General features: G+C 52.0%; 6 protein-coding genes across 6 annotated transcripts; 2 read left to right on the top strand and 4 right to left on the bottom strand.

The window, feature by feature from the left end:
- Positions 1 to 313: 313 nt before the first annotated feature.
- Positions 314 to 2,755, top strand: UCRPA7_6456 (putative transcription factor stea protein; the record flags this gene model as incomplete). The annotated part of the gene is made up of 5 exons (XM_007918994.1): positions 314 to 410; positions 467 to 566; positions 622 to 2,118; positions 2,236 to 2,268; positions 2,458 to 2,755. The coding sequence occupies 5 exons, from the start codon at positions 314 to 316 to the stop codon at positions 2,753 to 2,755; spliced, it is 2,025 nt and encodes a 674-aa protein (XP_007917185.1).
- Positions 2,756 to 3,661: 906 nt separating this feature from the next.
- On the bottom strand, positions 3,662 to 4,624 carry UCRPA7_6455 (hypothetical protein; the record flags this gene model as incomplete). Its single annotated transcript, XM_007918993.1, has 2 exons — positions 3,662 to 4,314; positions 4,378 to 4,624. 2 exons carry the CDS (start codon positions 4,622 to 4,624, stop codon positions 3,662 to 3,664), a joined length of 900 nt encoding a protein of 299 aa, XP_007917184.1.
- A 775-nt stretch (positions 4,625 to 5,399) lies between these two features.
- On the top strand, positions 5,400 to 6,349 carry UCRPA7_6454 (putative phosphoribosylformimino-5-aminoimidazole carboxamide ribotide isomerase protein; the record flags this gene model as incomplete). Its single annotated transcript, XM_007918992.1, has 3 exons — positions 5,400 to 5,699; positions 5,796 to 5,985; positions 6,060 to 6,349. 3 exons carry the CDS (start codon positions 5,400 to 5,402, stop codon positions 6,347 to 6,349), a joined length of 780 nt encoding a protein of 259 aa, XP_007917183.1.
- Positions 6,350 to 6,853: 504 nt separating this feature from the next.
- UCRPA7_6453 (putative gtp binding protein) lies at positions 6,854 to 11,151 on the bottom strand (the record flags this gene model as incomplete). The annotated part of the gene is made up of 5 exons (XM_007918991.1): positions 6,854 to 7,321; positions 7,381 to 8,108; positions 8,160 to 8,264; positions 8,334 to 11,007; positions 11,065 to 11,151. 5 exons carry the CDS (start codon positions 11,149 to 11,151, stop codon positions 6,854 to 6,856), a joined length of 4,062 nt encoding a protein of 1,353 aa, XP_007917182.1.
- A 2,032-nt stretch (positions 11,152 to 13,183) lies between these two features.
- UCRPA7_6452 (putative plc-like phosphodiesterase protein) lies at positions 13,184 to 14,116 on the bottom strand (the record flags this gene model as incomplete). The annotated part of the gene is made up of 1 exon (XM_007918990.1): positions 13,184 to 14,116. One exon carries the CDS (start codon positions 14,114 to 14,116, stop codon positions 13,184 to 13,186), a length of 933 nt encoding a protein of 310 aa, XP_007917181.1.
- Positions 14,117 to 16,281: 2,165 nt separating this feature from the next.
- On the bottom strand, positions 16,282 to 19,478 carry UCRPA7_6451 (putative plasma membrane h+-atpase pma1 protein; the record flags this gene model as incomplete). The annotated part of the gene is made up of 3 exons (XM_007918989.1): positions 16,282 to 18,906; positions 18,970 to 19,222; positions 19,282 to 19,478. 3 exons carry the CDS (start codon positions 19,476 to 19,478, stop codon positions 16,282 to 16,284), a joined length of 3,075 nt encoding a protein of 1,024 aa, XP_007917180.1.
- Between the last annotated feature and the right edge of the window lie 832 nt (positions 19,479 to 20,310).

The raw sequence follows: 20,310 nt of genomic DNA, 5'->3' as shown, positions 1-20,310 counted from the left end.
CACTAGCGGGCATCTACCCATTCGCTTGAGGCAATTGGGTCCCAGAGCAGTGTGCAAATTACCCTCCCCGGGCTGGACTCGATCACTGATATTAAAATCCAATAACACATCACACGGCATCTCTTTGAGTCTTACAAGTAAACAGGCAGCGCCTCCCATCAAACAACCGCATCTGCGTTCTTAGCGACGCATACCATAGTGGCATCGACCGCTTCATTCTTCCTTTTACCGAAAGGTCAAATCGAGACTTTGTCTATTTTCAAGTCCACTTAGTGGCAGGTGTCCCATCATCATGTATTCACAACATGCAGCAATGGCACCCCAAAAACCGGAGACGTTTATGCTGAGCACGGAGGCTCAGCAAGCACTACCACATGATGCTCAGGTCGCTCTGCAGCAAGTTGATAATTGTTGGTCGCTCATCACGAAGCATGGACAAGCGAGAGTAGCTAACATCAATGCTTAGTGAAATATTTTTTGATCTCCGCGCCTGTTGACTGGCAGCCAGATCAGTACATCCGGAGGTTCTTGTTGCCCACCGGGGAATACGTTTCCTGCGTGCTATGGTAAGTGATGCAGCGTGTCTACTTGAATTAAGTTTCGAGACTCATCATATACTAGGAACAACCTCTTTCACATTTCTGGAACCGACATTGTGCGATGCCTGTCTTTCCGATTCCAGGCTTTTGGCCGCCCGGTGAAGAACTCGAAGAAATTCGAAGAGGGTATCTTCTCAGATCTGCGAAACTTGAAGTCTGGAACCGATGCGTCCTTGGAGGAGCCCAAGAGTCCATTCTTGGACTTCTTGTACAAGAACAACTGCATTCGTACACAAAAGAAGCAGAAGGTCTTCTATTGGTACAGCGTACCTCATGATAGACTCTTCTTGGATGCTCTTGAAAGAGATCTGAAGAGGGAGAAAATGAGCCAGGAGGCAACCACTGTCGCCGTCAGCGAGCCTGCTCTGTCATTCCAGTATGACTCGTCTCAGTCTCTCTATGAACAATTGACGAAGGCTCAACAAGCCAACTCGTCCTCGTTCAACGCGCAACAAGTTTCTTTCCCCCCCTCGCAGTCTACCTCACCAGTAATGCGAGCAATCGACTCCATGCCGCCACCGCAAATGATGCCTCAATCGATGGCCCCTTTAGCGGATGGGATGGACGCCATGGTCCCGTATGGCACGATGACGATGGCGCCGCAAATGGCCCAGCAAGTAGTCAAGAGGGAGCCTGACTTCAACCGAGTTCAGTACAACCAGAATGGCGTGCCAATCGCTCAGACTCATCAGAGACATGCTTCAATGCCTGCCTATGGTCTCGAGTACTCGCCTGCTCCTTCTTTCGTCTCTTCGCACTATGAAGACTACAGCAATCGGGGAATCTCCTTCGAGCCCATCACGCCTCCTCAGCAGGCGCTGGGCATGACTGCTGAGCCAGCATACATCGCAAACGAGGAGACAGGCCTGTACACTGCTATTCCCGATCACCTGAACGGTGTCAACGGAATGAATGGCATGATTCAGCTGCCACCATCCAACCTGGCTGGGCCCCAGTTCTCTCGTGGTTACGGGACTAACAACGTCTACTCTGTGATTGAAGGCTCGCCGACATACAAGCAGAGAAGGCGGCGTTCATCTATCCCACCTGGCATGTCGGCCATTGCCGCTGCCACCGCCACCGCGGCGGCCCATAGACCATCAGATCTTCGACGATCTGTGTCAGCGTCTGTTGGTCCTGTTGCTGAAGGTGATGAGTCTTTGGACAACTCTCCCCCTGGCTTGACATATAGCAACTCAGGCATCTCCCTGTCCAGCCAACAGCAGAGAGAGATGCTCGAGATGTCTCGCCATGGCACCCCGCTCTCGACCGTCGAGGGCAGTCCTGCTCTCAACCCAATGAGCCTACAACAACAGGACTTTCCTCAGATGACGAATGAAGATATGGCTATCAATAGTTCTATGGAAGAGCAAAGACGGGCAATGCAGGCAGCACCAAATGTTGTCCGCCGTGCCCGCTCTGCGACCGTCATGGAGCTAGGTCCATATCCCCAGAAATCCCACTCATGCCCGATCCCCACGTGTGGCCGTCTCTTCAAGCGCCTCGAGCACCTGAAGCGGTAAGACTGCGAGACTTTCATTTGTCAAAATATAACCACCTGCCGTGTATCTGACCAAACTTCCAGACACGTGAGAACCCATACCCAAGAAAGACCCTACATCTGCCCTTATTGTAGCAAGGCATTCTCCAGATCAGACAACCTAGCACAGTATGCCCCTAACCTTTCCTTATTGTGTATTTTCCTTTGTCGCAAGAATAAAACAAATGTTGTGTGCGTGGCATGTTATCAACCAGAAAGAAAAAATCAAGACATCGAACCACCACACAACACAGCAACAGCATGAAGCGACAATGAAAACCAAGCACACAACAGGAACTAACAATAACTCCTTTACAGGCACAAGCGAACACATGATCGTAGCGACGGTGCCGAGGGCGGCTTCAACCTGTCTGGAGAGGAAGAGGAAGAATACTCTGGCGAGGATCAGCTTGGATCTCTCGAGGAGGCCTCTCCAAACTCGGAAGCTGGCTACATTACGACTTCTCTGAACTCCGTTGCCAACAGTACCCCACCGACCAGCAATGGCAGCCTTCCGACCTCGATGCCTCACCAGGCCTTCAACAGCTTGCAGACTTTGAGCATGCCGATGACCATCAGCGCACCGCAGGCTATGAATGCTGCTGTGATGATGTAAAGCCTTTACATTAGGCTTTGTTGTCTCGTCGACAATGGGCTGTGTACGATCTTCTTAGGGTGTTGTTGTCACTATACCAAGTGACGTGGGATTGACGGATATAGTCCTCTATCTTTCATGTTCTGTTCTTCTGGCATTTAGGGCGTTTCTTTAAGCCTGTGCGATTTCAAACTTTTTTTTATGACTTCTTATGCGCTTCATCGGACACCATTTTCGGCACAAAAAGCAAACCATTCATAGAGGGGCGCGATGCCTTTCGTAGAAAGCCTCGACTCACATAAATCCCAGAGGGGGATCATGCATGGATAAGGCACAAAAGAAGTGGAGGCGGAACCGCATGCATTTGTATATATATAGTTGTCTTCGGGATTGGGTGGAATGAGTCAAGAGATACCAGGGATGACTTTCGAGCTTTCATGAGGACGATGCGGGAGTATACACATCCCGAGGTTGAGTAGGATTGTTTATACCAATTTACATCTTTATACTGTTCCTATTCTTATCGATCGTGGTATCATAATTGTACTTGTCTATAACAAAAGCCTGGCAAACGTAAGGGCCTGGAGTAGAGATCGCTCCTGGGGTCATCCTACACCAACTCTAGCCGGCCCCCTGACTTTAGTCAATGCGCCTCTAGTATCCAGCCATCATAGTGTATATTTGGGGTTTGGATGCCGGATTCTCGTCTCAGACCAATAGCTTCTCCCAGGCCTCTATAGGCACCCCAATGAAGAGCCAGGGCCGGTTTAGGAGATTACCACCGCTTGACACAGGGCCCCGTATGTGCTGTTGCTATAATCCCTTTAGGTATCATGGCCGTCCTTACCAGGCGAACTGGTCATTCAAGAGACAAGCCATGCCACCCCAGCAGAGAGGAATATCTTCTCAGGTGTGACAATGATATGCTCACCTCCTCCGCCGCTTCTTGCCTCCAGGCTTCTCCCTCGGCGTCTCCATGCTCCTGATATCCCTCTGGCTAAGCCGTAGCTCTGCACCCTTCATCCTGCCCACGCCCGGCATGTCCACCGCCAACCCGCCAGCCCTCCGCCTCTTCCCCGCCGCCTTGTTCTTGCCGCCGCCGATCGCTCTCTCCAGGATGATGCCGTTCTCCTTGGCCTCGCGCCGCCGCTTCTCCTCCCGCGCGGCGGCGGCGCCCGCGATGCCCTTGCGGATGCCCATGGGCATCTTCTTCTGCGCCAGGACGCTGTCGCGCGAGCCCAGCGCCTGCAGCCGCATGTCGGTGGTGATGCGCCGCGTGCGGCCCTCGGCAAAGGCGCGGTCCGCGGAGGGGGAGGCGGCCGCCGACGAGAGGATCTTGGACTCGGCGATCAGGCGCTGCAGCGCGAGGTCGTTGGCCAGCAGCGTGGCCGAGTCTTCGTCTTCCGGATCGGCGTCCTTGGCCTTGGGCGGTTTCGCCTTGGGCTGGGTGGAGGACTCGTCGTCGAAGGCGGAGGGCGGGCGCGAGGAGAGATAGGCACGCAGTTCGCGTTTCGTCATGGTGGATGTTGTAGTGGTCGGGCGCGAGGAAGTATGGTCAATGACTTCGACTGCATTGGCTTCTGTATAAACCGTATTAGCTAGATCATTTCGTATGCCATTTGCGTGCTGTGGGATATTCGTACCGGCTTCGTCATCTTCCGATATCCCTCCCCACTCTGAGTCTGCGGATTCCGAATCCGAGTCGTCCTCGTCCACTTCAACTTCCGGTTCTCGTGCACTTTTTCTGGCGGGTTTCCGTGATTCAGCCACCTGCAAAGGTTTGAACTGCGCCTCGAAGTGTCTCCTGAAAATAGCTTCCGCATCTTGTATTTCTGCCTCGGATGTCTTCTCTGGGACTCGAGTTTTCCTCTTGCCGAGTAGTGTGCCCATTGTGCCTATGTTCAGGACGTTGTTGCTCCCGACGGAGGTTTATGTAACGCTGGGAAAGAAGCATGCGCATCACCGCTGGCGGCTTTAGGTGAGCCGTTGAGCCTCGTGAAATTTTCAGTGGGCCCTCTCCCAGCTTTCAAAACCCCCCACCGAGTACGGTTTTGGCCGGGGCGTATGTATTGTCCATTCTCTCCAACAGGTCACTGTAAACCCTTTTATGGCCGTTGCTCTGTCACCATACCTGGACTACTTGAGAGAAAATATCGTTATGATCAGTATCAAATTCTCTATCGCCTTTATGGTCCTATGAGTACACCTTGTATCCTCTTTCTGTAATAATTGTTCAACATATTCAGAGGTAACATCAATAGACTCTCTTAGACTAAGCCCATCGTTGGCCTGTCGTAAGAATACAATGGAGCCTTTTATAAAACGAGGAAAGAGATAGTCAAACGCGACAACTCGAGACTATCAAGAACCAAGATGTATTGAAGTTGACCTTATAGCATCAAGGTACAGATTGACAGTACGGGCTGTTTAGCCCGATCAATGAAGATAGACATCTTGGTAATCGACGCTACCAATGCAGGTACCCACTGCCCCTCCACCAAGACTGCGTGCGTCACAGACAAATGCCATCCATATGAGAGCTAAATCGCGGGCCCTAAAACGAGGTGAAGAGCCTACTTCTCAGGCCTACTCCTCTCAGTCGAAAAGTATTCCTACGACGTAGAGCTATTCCGATACACGTCTGGCGAGCCTCACGCTCACCACAATGACGAGGTTCAGGCCCTGCATAGACCTGCACGCCGGGCAGGTCAAGCAGATTGTGGGCGGCACACTGGACAGCTCCACCAGCGAGCTCAAGACCAACTTCGTCTCGCCGCACCCCCCGGCGCACTTTGCCAGGCTCTACAGGGACAATGGGCTGACGGGCGCGCATGTCATCATGCTCGGCCCCAAGAACGACGATGCCGCGCGGGAGGCCCTGGCTGCGTGGCCCGGCGGCCTGCAGGTGGGAGGAGGCATCAACGACAGGAATGCGAGGGAGTGGATCGAGGCTGGGGCTGAGAAGGTGCGTTCGGCTGTGGTCTGAAGAGCTGATCATACACTGGGCACTGCCTTTTTGTGGAAAATCTACCCTCGGAATCCAATGCTGATGAGTGGCCAGGTTATCATTACATCATTCCTCTTCCCCGAGGGCAAGTTCAGCCAGTCACGGCTAGATGCCGTATTAGAAGCCCTAGGAGGCGACAAGACCAAGCTGGTCATCGACCTGAGCTGCCGGCGGCGCGGCGAAGACAGCTGGTTTGTAGCCATGAACAAGTGGCAGACCATCACCGACATGGAAGTCAACCAAGGTAAGGCGGTCTCAGGGGCTTCATTAACAGACCCTCAAGTGTCCGTGAGAGCAATTACTGATTCGCTGCATTAGAATCTATCAAGAAACTAGAGCCGTATTGCTCCGAGTTTCTTATCCACGCGGCTGACAATGAGGGCCTACAAAAGGGTGTAGACGAGAAGTTGGTTGCGAGGTTAGCGGAGTGGTGCAGTATACCAGTCACGTACGCTGGCGGTGGTAGACACCTAGAGGATTTAGAGGCTGTCAAGAAGATGAGTCAAGGGAAGGTCGACTTAACAATTGGCAGTGCCTTGGACTGTTTCGGCGGCAACGGCGTAAGGCTAGAGGATTGTGTCAATTGGAATAAGAAGCAAAATTCATAACGAGAAGAGGCTCGTATCGACAACTAAAAATTCTCTGGCTTAGGTGAAGGGGTGTAGTTGAGAGGAAAGCGAGCAGAATACGCGATAAATCACAAGCACCAGCCATGGGACGACGAACGGCACGGATCTGCATGATTATAAGATACCAGAATGCATTTGATGCCTTTAATACAATTCGATACAGCCGAAACGGCCTTATGAGAAAATGCCAGACTAGAATGTCTCCTCAGTCTGCACCGACACTCCACTCGTGAGCCACATCCCAAAGGAACACTAAAAACTCCGACTTCACTCCAACATCATATTATAACCGTATCTCTTTGTGAACCGGGCAAGCCGTAAAGAAGTCCAACCTGCATAAGCGAGTGGGCACCGGAAAGAACAGGCAAAAGACGTCCAGAAACATGAACCTTGACTCGTGAGTGTCATTGAGATCATGCCAAAATCGTGTCTTTCGTGTGTGTTCGTTCCATCATGAGAAGTCAAGCAATGTCGTGAGCCAGCTTAGACATACATGCTCTTCGTTCGGGAATGGACTCGCCTCCCCTCAGCACGACGACGAAGTGTATCCTCCCGCTTAAGGACAAGCTCACACCATTTGCTCTTGGATCGTGAGCTTCCGATACCATCGTCATCAGCGCCAAGGCTATCGCGACCAATGACCTCAGAGAGAACCTTCATCCATCCGTCCTTGTCTTGGGCGGTGTCTGCATAGAAATCGATGACTTCACCGTTGTTGAAACGGATGCGGAACCCTTCTTCAACAAACATGTAGCCTTCTTCTTCCTCAGCGAAAGCCGAGCGACGACGTTTACCATTCTTCCCAGTCGTCTCCTTCTCGGTCAGCGACCGGCGGTCATCAATGAGCCGCTTGGCGTTGGCAAGGTTGATAGTGGCACGTGGCTGGCGTGTTGCCTCGTGGTAAGCCGTGAGCTTAGTTCCCACGAGCTTGAAGTAACGACGGCGCCAGTACTGAATTATATATTAGCAATGAACCTGTGTCAATGAAATTAGATGGGATCAAGACTTACCGGACAATCACCGCCCTGCTGGCTCAGATGGCCTTCCCAGTTGCGAGAAAGTCGCTCCTCTGCGGACTTCATTTCTCTGATGCATGAGTTCATGCTCTTGGGCATGTCATCATCCGTAGAGCCCTTGGGTCGGGGAACAAACAGCAGTTGCAGCTCCAATTTGCCAATCTTGTAAGGTGCTTTGCGGACAACAGCAGTGTTGCCTCTCTTACTCTTGACACTGGATGCGAAGCCTGCCTCTTCTGTTGCCCATTCGTTGAAGCAAGCGACATCAACGAGATAGGGGCGTCCAAAGCATCTAGTCTCATGCTCTTTCAAGCAGACGTATGCTCGGGCAAAACTACCATCTTCAGCCGCCAATGGAGAAAGGAGGTCCCACGAGGTAGGATGTGCCTTGATCTGTCTTGCTTGAGCCTCACGCTGCTCTCTTGCAAGACGCTCCTCCTCCTCTTTCTGACGCAATTCCATCTCCTTCCGTTTCTTTGGTGACGCAAATACTCTGCTGAAGGTTGACGTCTTTGTCTTGCTCATCTTAGTGGGAGACGGGATGACTCTCTGGGGAGCAGGCTGCTCAAGTTTGACGTTCAGAGTAAGTTGGAACTCCAAATCGTTTGGCACAACTAATTCAAACTCCTGGCCGATGGGCGCATTTCTAGCAAGCTCCAGCCATGCAGTGGTGACGCAATGGACACCATTGTCCAATGTGAGGCTGAACCAAGTTCGTTCATCTAAAATAAGTTAGTAACCCAGCTCGAATACCAGAAGTTTATCACCCTTACTCTTGGGAATAGGAAGATCAAGATCCTTGACACCCATGACCTTAACGAAGAGTCTTCCTCGCTCACCGCTCTCTTCGCCAGCCATCTCTACGTTCATATCTTCCTCTGCAAGAGGATTCAAGGCTGTAGCATTACTCTCCTGACCAGGCAATGGTGGGGCCGGCCCGCTCATACTTGGTCCATGTCGCTTCCTGATGCTCTTCTTCCTAACTTGGCCGTTCCAGGGTTCGACTGTCCAGGACTGGGGCCGGGTTTGCTTGACAGGAGAGTTACCTACAGACCGAGAGCCGCCACGGATATCGTCACCATCCTTGTCACTGGCTGCGACAAGTTTCGTGTTCTGTCGCATGAGGTAACCGCGCTGTTTACGGGAAGTGATATTAGTATTGAAGTCTTCTGGATTTGTTTGAGTTGCGCTCTTCTCTCTGGACACTTGTCTAGATGGTGTTTGAGTAGCGGCGAGAAATTGGGACAGAAGGGTAGAATCGTGAAAAGCAACCTTTTGTGCCTCGATAACCCGCTCAAAATCCTGATCAAGACTGAGACCAAGGTCAAGATCCAATGTCAAGCTTCGATTCTTGAAGCTGGGATGCCTCTCAAGGAAGTCATCGCTGGCCGTGCTACTTGTTAGGTGCTCCGCATCCATATCGCGCGAGATGCGGTTGCGGTGACGTTCTGGAATAGGCGGAATATCAGGAATCTCCCGGCTCACTTGACGGCGAGCCTCTCGCATTGCCATAAGGTCGGAAGGTGTGGCAGAAGGTCGTGTCTTCAACTTCGAGCCAGAAGCAGATTTAATAGTAGCCTCCCGCTCGGGCACAGCTGGAGACTCGCGTGGTGAGTCGTCCAGCATGGGATGATGAATGACAGACTCCGGCGTACCAGGCTCGTCAAACTCCTCGTCAGGCTCTCCCCATCCAGACCCATCGTATTCAGGTTTGGACATGGGCTGATCCGGAGTGTACGGCCGTTGCAAGAAGGCATGAGCATCAGCCATCTTGGGAGCTTCGGCTTCTCTGGGATTCTCCAGCATGAAGGACTGTAAGCCGCTTGTGAATTCCTGATCTTTATTATCAGAGGAGAATTGGGGTAAAGTATCCTCTGCGTTTGCAACGGTGTCAATAGATTGCTCGTGAGCCGGAGACCCAGCGCGTGGGGTTATGATTGCTTCTTCTCCGGTTTCCCCAGATTTGGAGCTGCTCGGGCGGTCTGGATCAGAGTAATGGCTTTCTGAGTAGTTATCGCCAAGGTCTTCCGGATGCTCCTCAGGCTCCTGCGATCCATCTTCTGATCGCTGGTAAAGGTCGGTGATGGAGTAGACATCGGCCTCCTTGTCATCAACATCATGCCTTACAACGCTGCCCTGGTCGTCGTCCAAGATGGAGTCTTCTGTGCTTGGAATAGGGACATCGGGATCCAGCGGCAGACGACGCTCTGGGCTCGAGCTCGGAGCTGGCGACGAGAAGTTGTAGTCGGATTCGCGCTCAAAAAGCTTGTTGCCATCAACTCTGCGCATGATAGACTCGCGAGAGATCCGAGGCGGGAGTTGATACTCTTCCAACCCTGAAATTTCACCTATGGTATCATCCTCTTCACCATGAGTGCTTGAGTTGTGTGGCTCAAACTCAGGAGTCTGGCTCTCAGCGCGGTCTCGGGCACCCGCACGTCTCATGCGTCGCTCTCTCTGCTGCTCTGCGGCTGTCTTACCACCGTCAGAGAGCATCATTAACTTGAGTCGCTCTTCCAAAGTCATCTTTCCATTACCGATACTCTGAATGTCCAATTTGCTGGAAGGAGACGCAGGAGGAGGAGAAGGCAGGTTCCTATGCGAGCCAAGCATCCGTTCCGCGGTCGTGGATAGTCCCTGCGATGATGCAGAGTTGCTTCGTGTGTGCTCACCCATGGGTGGCGGCAGCGGAGGCAAGGGCCGGTTGATGGAGTTGGACGAATCCGTGCGGCCGTGCTGAGGCCTGCTGGGTGTGGCCTGTCCAGGCGCACTTTCGGGCATCGGGCTGCCCTCAAAGGGGTCGTCGTTTTGACGATCATGTCTCCAGTCATCAGGTCCGACGACTGGCGTCTTGTCGGTATCCTCTAGGGACGCATCGAAGCTATCCTCGTGGTCTCCATGATGATCTCCATGTACGTAGCGATCATCATCCTCGTCGTCTTCTGTCGACTCATAGCTGCCTTCCCTAGAGTTGGTGCCAATGGACGACAAATCTGGTGTGGCCATCTCGTACTCGTTCACTTGCGGTGGAGCTGCGTCAAATGTCACGCTCTTCGCATGGCGATGAAGCGACTTGCCACTGGGGAGTTCGCGTTCGTCGCAAGATGTGTCAGCAGACCATGTGCCAGTCTCATGATCGTAGCTGCTCTTGAATCGGCTTGCCGCCAGCGAGGACTTGGTTGGTGAAGATTGCTCCTTGCTGGGTGTGTAGGGGGGATTCAGAACCGGGTTTGGGCCGGTGAGTGATGACTTTGAAGGACTGTAGAGGGGAATGTTTGTCTTGCTCTCGCTCCTCTGGTGTCCAGGACTCTTGTTCTCACGGTACCCGCTGATCCCCGTACCGGCGTATGCGTTGCCTTGGACTTTAGCAAGCGGTCGCTCGATCTGGGGGATCCGGGTAGGATCATATTCTTGTTTCTGTTCGAGAGCCAGGATGTTGCTGTTCTTGACACGTGAAGCCTTCTGCAGGCGCTCAATGGAAGAACGACGAGTTGGTGAGCCTGAACCTGCGCGGTCATACAAGTTGTTTTCATTGCGGTTCTGCCAGAAAAGGCGGGGGGAAGTGGTCCCGTCCAGCGGGGAGCTCTGGAATGGCGACGAGTCGGTATTCAGGGCCATTTTCTAAGTAAAGACATTAGTCTGGGTGATTGGCAGATGGCAGGAATGGTGGTGTCTCACCTTAGTGGCCTGGTTCCAACTTGGTGAGTTTCGCCTCTTTTCTGTGGGCGAGATCTCAGAGAGCGGGCGCGGTATAGCGCTCGCCATTTTGGTTGGCGAAGAGCTCTTGGAGAGGCGCAAAGGATGCACCTGTTCAAGGTTATCGACGTCAGCAGGCTGCACGGGCGAAGGCGAATTGCGCGCAACGGGAAGCCTCGAGGGACTCACCGGTTCAGAGGAAGCCATCGCGAATCAGTATTGGGCAAGCGGAGCCAAAGCGATGGTTGCTATGTGCTATGGCGGGAGCATGCCCTTGGGAATTTATACACAGGAAATTGCCACGCGAGTTGCACTCGCGATGTGGGCTAGACTGAGCAATGTGATGCCGAAGAAGTACTGTGGCTGGCGGCGCAGACCGACTTCAATGAATGTACGTGGTGATGTTGTTTTGGTTGTACGTATAATAAACCGGCGTCCCCCAATCAATATGTTGACAGTCGAATGAGAATAACACACCTCTCTCTCAGACACTTTCTCTCACTCGGGGTTGAGCAGGCAAGCAGAGAACGCTCAGCTATATTATGGAATGATATTGACTGATGTGCTCGGCCGGTGGTGATCCAAAAGTAGACAGACGGATGGAGGCGAGGAGAATTATGCTGATGTTCTGCCGAGTGCACAGTTTAAGGGCTGAGCGCATCGTTTGTGGCCCGTTGTCGAGGCCGCGTTCGTGATTGGCTGGCAGTCGTCGCTACGGTAAATAAACAGGGAGGGGAGCTTTCGAGGTGGGTGAACCGCGGTTGCCCCGCGCAACGGCTCCTCATCTCCTGAGGGGTGGTGGGAAGTGGGAAGTGACGACTAACGTTAGAAGCACAAGCACAGCGCTGCGCATGTTCCCGTTTTCTGCCCGCCTGTAAATTGGGGCTGTGGCGCCACTAAAACCTGCTGTGGCACTCGGCTCGCCAAACGGATTCGCCCCACGGGCTGCCCACTATTCTCGTAACAAAGCGTCAATGTGAGACAAGCATGCCCTGCTTGCCGTTGATTGTCATTATTATCTTTCTACTTCTCTCTGCCAGGGTAATCAACATTAATTCTTAATAAGGGGTAAAGATACTCGATATTGAGAGTTATAATACTTATCAAGCTGTCGAATATTCTGTTTATTTCTATATGTTTATTGGCTTCTACAAAGGTGGTAACCGCTTCTTGAGGAGAGTGCCTTACCGAACTAACGTTTAGTTCCCTAGCGGAGGAGTATCTTAGGCATTGGTGCCAAGGGTCTCTTGACAGTCAAACGATTTTCAGTACTCCTCTCTTTAGACAGCAATACCTCCAGAGCCTTAGTTTGTTGTTCTCTCGAGGGGATTCTGGCTTACAGTGATAAAAATGCTATGTCACTTTACCCAAAGGCCAATCAACAAATGTCGGCACATGTGGACCAAATGTCTTTTACACCCTGTAGATCCCTCACCTAGCTCCTAGCTTCAAGTTCTAGGCGAGCTAATCGAAGACCATGACGAAGTGAGCCAGATCCCATCTACCCTATGTCATTTCTTGCTATGTAGTCATTCCTTCAAAGTAAATTTGAGCTCCGTTTGTCGGCTTTCTGTGGGAAAATTCCATGAATAGCTATGCCTTCGAACAACTAGGTGAAGAGAACCAATTAGAACTATGGACACAGCCAATTGCGTGATACGAGTTATACAGTCCCCTCAATATCTCGAATAGCTAGGTTTGATCTTGAAAGCGGAATAGAATGATCCGGTAACCGGCTCAAAGGTATCAGGCACAGTGGTGGTCCTCAGCCCAGACGCAGTTCGGAATCCTCTACCAAACAGATTAACGGTCATACCGGCTTAGTTGGGGCTGTCAAAGACTGTGTGAGATGTGTATGAATTTTCTAAGATAGGCTGCAGAGTCGTTTGTAGCACTTGAACGAAGATATTGCGGCGCTTTTTTCTTGAAGACTGTATGCCATTCCGGCTTATTGCACATCTATCTTATGTCCTATATTCTACATAATGGTATGATTGTTTCCCAACCTTCACAGCCTTATAAGCTGTGCCCAAACGCCAACGCTATGCAACGCAAAAAGAACAAATGCTATTCATCCTAAGTGCCCCGAGAAAGAATCAACTTAGACTAGGAAAACCGCAGCTGCCAAAAACGCAACCAGAGCACCAGTCTTCATCCCCAGCCCGCGCTGCTGCGACCCGGCGTTCGTGCTGTCGCTGTCTGAGCTGCTCGAGCCACGCCCCGTGGCGGTGATCGCGTTCAGGTTGTCCGCCGTGTCGATGCTAGGGCCCTGGTCGTAGAAGTCGACCAGGACAAAGACCGGGTTGATGCCCCACTCGCCGGCACACTGCTCGGCCTCGGTGCCGAGGGCGCCGGTGGTGGAGGTACTGGGGCTGTTGGTGGTCGCGATGTCGCTGACGTCTGGGATGAGGATGCTAGCGCTCAGGGCCGAGTAGGCGAAGTGGTTCATGAGTGGGAGCATACCAGCGCTGATGGCGCTGCTTGCTGAGGAGGCGGATGAGGGCCGGTCGAGCGTACAATTGAAGCCGGACAGGCTCGTAACCTCATAAGCGGTCTCAAAGACGTACTCGAACTCGGACAGAAGGTAGGGGTATGTGCTATCGTAAGTGATGGACGCGATGAAAGTGACCAGGCGTGTGCCGGCATCAATCATCGTCTGCAGTGTGGGCCAGTCGCTTGTGGCGGTTGTCGAGGAGGGCGTATAGCCGTAGTCCGAAATGCCAGAAGATTCAAAGGCGGAACCGAAGTCTGAGGCGTCCACGTCGTCCGAGTTGACCAGCAGGATCGTCACCACCTCGTTCGGGTTCTCATCCATCCAGTACTTGACTTTTCCTAGCCATGCCTCAAGTGTCCCCGCATCCAACACATCACAACTCGTGTGACAGAGCCTCAAGGTTCCATTTTCATTATGGACTTGTGCTTGAAGTAACCTAATACCAGCTGACAGAGCGACCGTTGCGTTGAAGTACTGGTTTCCGGCAACTGAATTGTCTGTTGAGGCGTCCCTCAAGAAAGCCGAGTCGTGAGCTCCCATGTGGGTTATGTTGTTATAAGCTCTGCTGCAGAGGTCTGGCGAGTTGTTGCATGCCGTCCCAGAGCTTGAGGTTGATGTTGAACTCGCAGCGTGGACAACTGCTGTACCTGTTTGGGTTGTAGATGTTGAAGTCGAAGTCGTCGATATGGTTGAAGAGCTCTCTCCACCCCATTGGCCATTGTCCCCTCCATTGAATTGTCCTCCACCTCCTTGAGGCGCCGCAGCGACAGCGGCTGTTAGAGAGAGTGCCGCTGTTAATGTTGAGAGTAGTGAGGGCAACATGATGTGTGTGGTGATGTGAATTGAAGACTAAACCGCCTTGAATGACTGTCTCAACGCCCCTGATTATAAGAAAAACGAGCGACAGGAAATGTCTTTAAACAGGATTAGAACCCACAGGCTACACTGGATCCGGAGGCCGCATTGTATTTATAAAAGCGAATTTGGCAAAAAAATAATGGAAACCGAGGCGACGAGGCAGAGCAGAGCCTACAATCTCGGGATCCAGTTTAGGTCCATTCTATGGAGAGTCCCGCCACGCATTGTCCTGAAAACTGTGGACCTGAGGCGACTGCGCCCTCCAAGTAGCAACGCGTCAGCGAAACACCAACTGCGCTCAGCCCATCTACCAGCGCTTTGCGGGCTTCCTTTCAGGTCGGGACAGGGGAGCCAATCTGGAGACGGCTCTTGTTATAGGTGCGTCATCTTCATAGCGGGCACCTTAGTCAACTCGTTGATCATCATGCAACAATGTCTTGGTCTCAATGGAAGATTGTGACCAGCGCGGATTCCGGTTTGTCGGTGGAGGCGAGCAAGTTGCCTCGAAAATCTTAGGAGAGAATAACTGTCAACTACCTACCTAAAGGTACCTGGATGCCCGTATCTACCTAGGTGCTGCACAGGAGGTACATAGAGCAGCACATCAGCATGGAGGCTGGCTGACACTGCACTGTGCGACCATATGCTGAGAAGCGATGGCCCGAAAGGCTGCTTCCGGCTGCTTTGAGGGATTCAGGAAGCCACCCGGTAGTGCTGGCAAGCTGAATGCTTTGGGGCCTTGGTGCAGCCATCTTCTGCATGAATAAGTCGCTGTCAGTGGTGGAGGATGCGGACGTAAGCCTGACCGAATGGCTGAAGAACGCCACGCGGCCGTCAGGTTCGAGGACCGTCCACACACTGTGCCTTCGCCCTGCGGCACTAGGAAATTATAGGCTCAGAGCCGCACAATGCACTGTAGCGCTAAGGCATGGTCTGCGGCGAATGCTGTGCTATTTTTGGACTGAGCCTCGCTCCCCAGGTTGTCACACAAGTACACCCCGATTCATCTCTTACGGAGTCATTGGATGAGAGCCGCTGGGAATTACAGGGTCCTTCTGATGGAAAACAGACAAGAAGATCTCGGCAAGAAGTCCCGAGGCGAATGCCGGATGCAATTGGGCAACAGCGTCGACGATCTCATCAAATGCCGAACATTGTAGGAGGCAGAATTATTTTATAAGATATGTGAGCAGGTAGTCTTTCCATTCGTTTCAAACTTTCGAAGTGCTCGACTCCACCATTATTCAATTCTTTCGAGAAGTGCATATGAAATGGCATACGTCCTTGCCGTTACGACTCATTGCACATCTGCCATAGAGGCAAAGAGGATTACGAAAAGACCTCATACACACATGCAACGCACGTTGAAATACCTGCTGTAAACTGTTCAAATAACTGGGGAGGCTCTGATGTCTGAAAAATGTTAGTTCTAGCTGTGAACTGATTGATTAGGTAGGTATAGCGTAAGGATTGTAACAACACCTTGGGATTGAAATTCAACGGTAACAACACTTAACCTATGGCAATCAATGGTGATAAACTCTTGGTTTATAGTGCTTAACAGTCACCAGGCAGTGACACTACCTGAAATGGCTGTGCTAATCGAACCAGGGCTGTCAATAAGTGGTTAATCGGCGTTCACATTCCTACAGGTAACATTGCAAAGAGAATGAAGACCAAAAAGAATTCTATTCATTGCTTGTATGGCTCTCACTTCTAAAGCGTTCCAAAGAGAATTATATAGTACAGTCTAATGCTGTAGTGACCGATGGTGAAGCCAGCCCAGCCCAGCCCAGCCCTAAACTCCTCAAACACCCTCCTTTGCCAATGTCTTTATCAGCTTATATCTAATCCTCTTCCTCAACTACCTGCTTCGTCGCCAGGTAGTATCTGTTGGCACCCTTGTCATCGTGCTCGTGCTCAATGGCAACCTTGCTCAAGTGGGTCATAATGTTCTCCATGATGGTGTCTTGAGCAGAGCGCTTCTTGCGGCCGAGATCGTTGAGAGACTGCATGTTCGTCATGATGTGATACACGATAGCAATGACAATGCACACCGCAATGCTATAACACCAGATGACGACGATAGTGACGATATCAGTCCTTCCGTTCTTGGAGAGCTTGTCCGCAATCGAGGCCGGGCTGGAGGGTTCACCAGCACCGCCAGTGAACCAGCCAAAGACACAGAACAGCGTCGCGAGAGCATCAACACCGAAGATGGCGCCGATGAGCTGCCATGAGGGGAAGGTATTAAAGCCACGGGTGACAAAGATGAGCCAGTTCTCAGTGAGGGAGACTTGGAGGAAGAGCATTCCCTGGATGCTGCCATAGTTCTGAATGATGCCACCGTTGGGCAGCCACAAAGTACCACGCAGAACCCAGGTGCCGATGGCGAGGAGGAAGCCGAGTACGATGGAAATGATCCAGATCTTGGGAAGTTGCCATTCCACGGGACGGCGTTCGTAATGAGCGTTATCGTAGGCAACAGCGATGGTTGCGAGATCGGCGAATAGAGCAAGGAAAACAATGAGGTCGACTCGGATAGTCTCGTTGATGATGATCATTGAGGTAACGAGGTAAAGCTCGAGATGCAAGCAGAGAGCGATACGGTACTGAATGTACGCCTTCATACGTTGGAAAATTTGACGAGAGATCTTGATAGCAGAGACAATGGTGCTGAGACCCGGGGCGAGGAACACGATATCGGCAGCAGCCTGAGCAGCCTCAGTAGCACCTTCAACAGCAATACCACAGTCAGACTTCTTCAAACTAGGTGCGTCGTTCACTCCGTCTCCAGTCATAGCAGTGAGATGGCCGCGTTGCTGGAGCATCTCAACGACTTGGTACTTATGTTCCGGGAACACTTCCGCGAAACCATCGGCACGCTCGCAGAGATCGTGGATAGCACTACCAGCCATATCGCTATGTAGGAGCTTATCAGAGTTGTACACCTTTGTACCAAGCGCAAGCATACGGCAGGTCTCCTTGGCAATAGCAATGGCATCACCGGTAAGCATCTTAACCTGAAGGCCAAGAGCTTGAGCCTCAGCGATGGTCTGAGCAGTATCAGAACGAGGAGGATCGAACAGGGAGAGCATGCCAAGCAGTTGCCATGGGCCATTGTCCTCACGAACAGCCACAGCCAGAGAGCGGAATCCACGACGAGCGAACTCAGTAGCCTTCTCCTTGAAGAGCGCAGCTTGTTCCTCTGTGCAATTGCTGATTGCGAGAACTGCCTTAGGAGCACCCTTGCAGCACTCATAGCGGACGCCTTGGAAGGTGCAGACAGAGGTGATTCTCTTGGAAACTGGGTCAAACGGTATGAACTTCTCAGTCTTCCAACCTTCAGCAATCATCTCCTTTGCCTTAGGATAGCGCTTGAGCGTAAGGATAGTGATTTTATCGATAGGATCCAAAGCCTTGATGTTGTGGCTGGATGCAAGGGCAGCGACAGCCATCATCCAGTTGATGTCAACTCCCTCCATGACAAAAGGCTCGCGGACGGAGAGCTGGTTGGCAGTAAGGGTACCTGTCTTATCAGAGCACAGAATGTCGACGCCAGCAAGCGACTCGATAGCGGTCAACTTCTGGACAATAGCCTTCTCCTTTGCGAGGTAAGCAGCACCGACGGCCAGCGTTGTGGTAGTAACCACGGGTAAACCGACGGGAACGCCGATGATGAGGAGGATGAGAGCGTAGTGAAGCAGATTCACAGAACTGTCCTCAGGGGTAGCAATTTTGAGATGTCGGTAGAACCCACCAATCCAAGCTGCGAGCATGAAGAGGACGACGAGGACTAAAAGAGAAGTGCCAATAGAGTTCATGATAGCCTTGAAGTGGCCCTGGTCCTTAGCACCTTGAACAAGCGAAGCAGTCTTGCCCACGAACGAAGCCTGGGCACCATGGGTGACGATAGCATATGCCTTACCGCGCTTGCAGCCAGTAGTGTAATAAACGGTATCGGTCATATACTTGTCGACAGCCAGAGACTCTCCCGTGATAGCAGATTGATCAATAGCGACAATGGCATGTCCGATGTGTGGAACTCCGTCTTCACCGTCTTCCTCGAACTTCTCGTTCCTTGGAGACGTGACATCTTGAGCCAGAAGTTCAGCACGATACTGGTTGAAGCCTTCGAGGCCTGTCTCATACTCGCAGATCAGTCGAGCATCAGCAGCGACCACATGGCCTTCTTCGATGATGATAATGTCGCCGGGTACGAGCTCTCGGGCTTTGATCTCCTGTTCCGAGCCGTTGCGGATAACACGAGCTTTCATGGAGATATCACCTTTCAAGCTAGCCACGACGTCTGCAGCTTGCTTTTCCTGGTACCAACCGACAATGGCGTTGAGAAGCAGAATTGCGCAGATGACGCCGGCATCTACCCAATCGCGAAGGCCAAAAGCAAGAATAGCAGCGGCCTCCATGACGTAGAGGATGGGGCCTTGGAAGAAGCCAACGAACTTTAGGAACTGCGATATATGATGTTAGTCCAGGTTCTGGCAATACAGCAATAGGCAAAGGGGAGCTCGTACCATGTTCTCCTTCTCGGCCGACAGTTCATTCCATCCTGATCTCTTACGTCTTCTTTCCACCTCCATGGCATCCAGACCATCTCTGATGTCTGTGTTGAGCCAATCCGTGGGAGTTACGAAGTCGCTCAGGCTCGCTTTCACAGCCTTGCCAGCTCCGAACTTCCACCACGGGCCTTTCTTCTGCTCTACAAACTCCTCCTCCCCCTCCGTTTCCGCATTGGCATCCCGGTAGGTGTCGATATACCGTGTGAGCCTATTAATTATCCGGTTAGATACGGAGCTAGCTAATTACGGGTGACAGGAAGCACGTACGCTCGGTATTCGTCTAGGTATGGGTTGTCGCCACCGGGAGGCTTTGGGTCTGCAATTGGAGCGTCCGTTCTCTGGGTTTCACTTAAGAAGTTGCCAGATTCCAGATCATGTTCAGGCTCCTCTGTATTAAGAGGCATGGGAGCCTGGAACGATCGGTGCTTGCCGAACGCCATGACTTTTTTGAAGTTGGGAGCCATTTTGGCCACTGCTACAGACCAGCTGTAATAGAAGAAAGAAAAGATGCGGAAAAGGAAGAGGGAGGGCGGAAAGGAGAAGAAGGAGAGGAGAGGAGGTGAGAGGGCGAAGAGGATGGCAGAACAAGCTCGAGAGATGAACTCGGACTTGTGAAGCTACTTATACTACATTATTGTGGGAGGTTTTTTCGCGCGCGAGGCGACGAGACTATCGAACTCCTCCATAGCAAGCCCCGGGCAGCCAAGAAAGCTCCTCAAACAACTCGAAAGACAAGGTTTACACGGATCACGACAAGGTATGCCCGTCCTTATCACGCCCGAGTGCAACGAGCCAGGGAGTTAGCCTGTGACTTAGCAAACAACCCACTTCGCGTGAGAAGGTCTGAGCAGGATCGCCGTATAAACGATGAATCCTCAAGGTGGTATGCTAGCAGAAGTCGCCGTGTAAGTGCTCGTGCGACCGGTTGTAAGAAGCTCTGAGCGCAATTTGCAGTGGAGCTTGATTTGCCGGGGGATCTGAAGCTTCGAGCTAATCAGATGAACGGACCTATCACGGAGCGTCAAATGGTAGTGACGATGGCAGGGTCTCTCTGACAGCAAGGGGCCGATCTGTTTCAATGGGAGACCTTTATCCTGGCGGTTTGATAACCAGGGAATTCGGGGAGAACCGCAAATAGACTAGAGGTGTGAAAATGCCTCAGCAATGTCCATGGCAAACTTGAGGAGAGACCCGGAGCCACGCGTCTGAGAGCTTCTGGCAGCCGAAGAGGCAACGATCCGGACATGGGACCCAGACCCGGTGCTACATAGCCCAGGGGAGCTGGTCGAGTTTCAG

The sequence above is a fragment of the Phaeoacremonium minimum genome, assembly GCF_000392275.1.
Source record: "Phaeoacremonium minimum UCRPA7 unplaced genomic scaffold PA7_03_scaffold_468, whole genome shotgun sequence".
Lineage (NCBI taxonomy): Eukaryota > Fungi > Ascomycota > Sordariomycetes > Togniniales > Togniniaceae > Phaeoacremonium > Phaeoacremonium minimum.
Note: the sequence above shows the minus strand (reverse complement) of the source record. Positions and strands in the feature narration are given on the sequence as shown.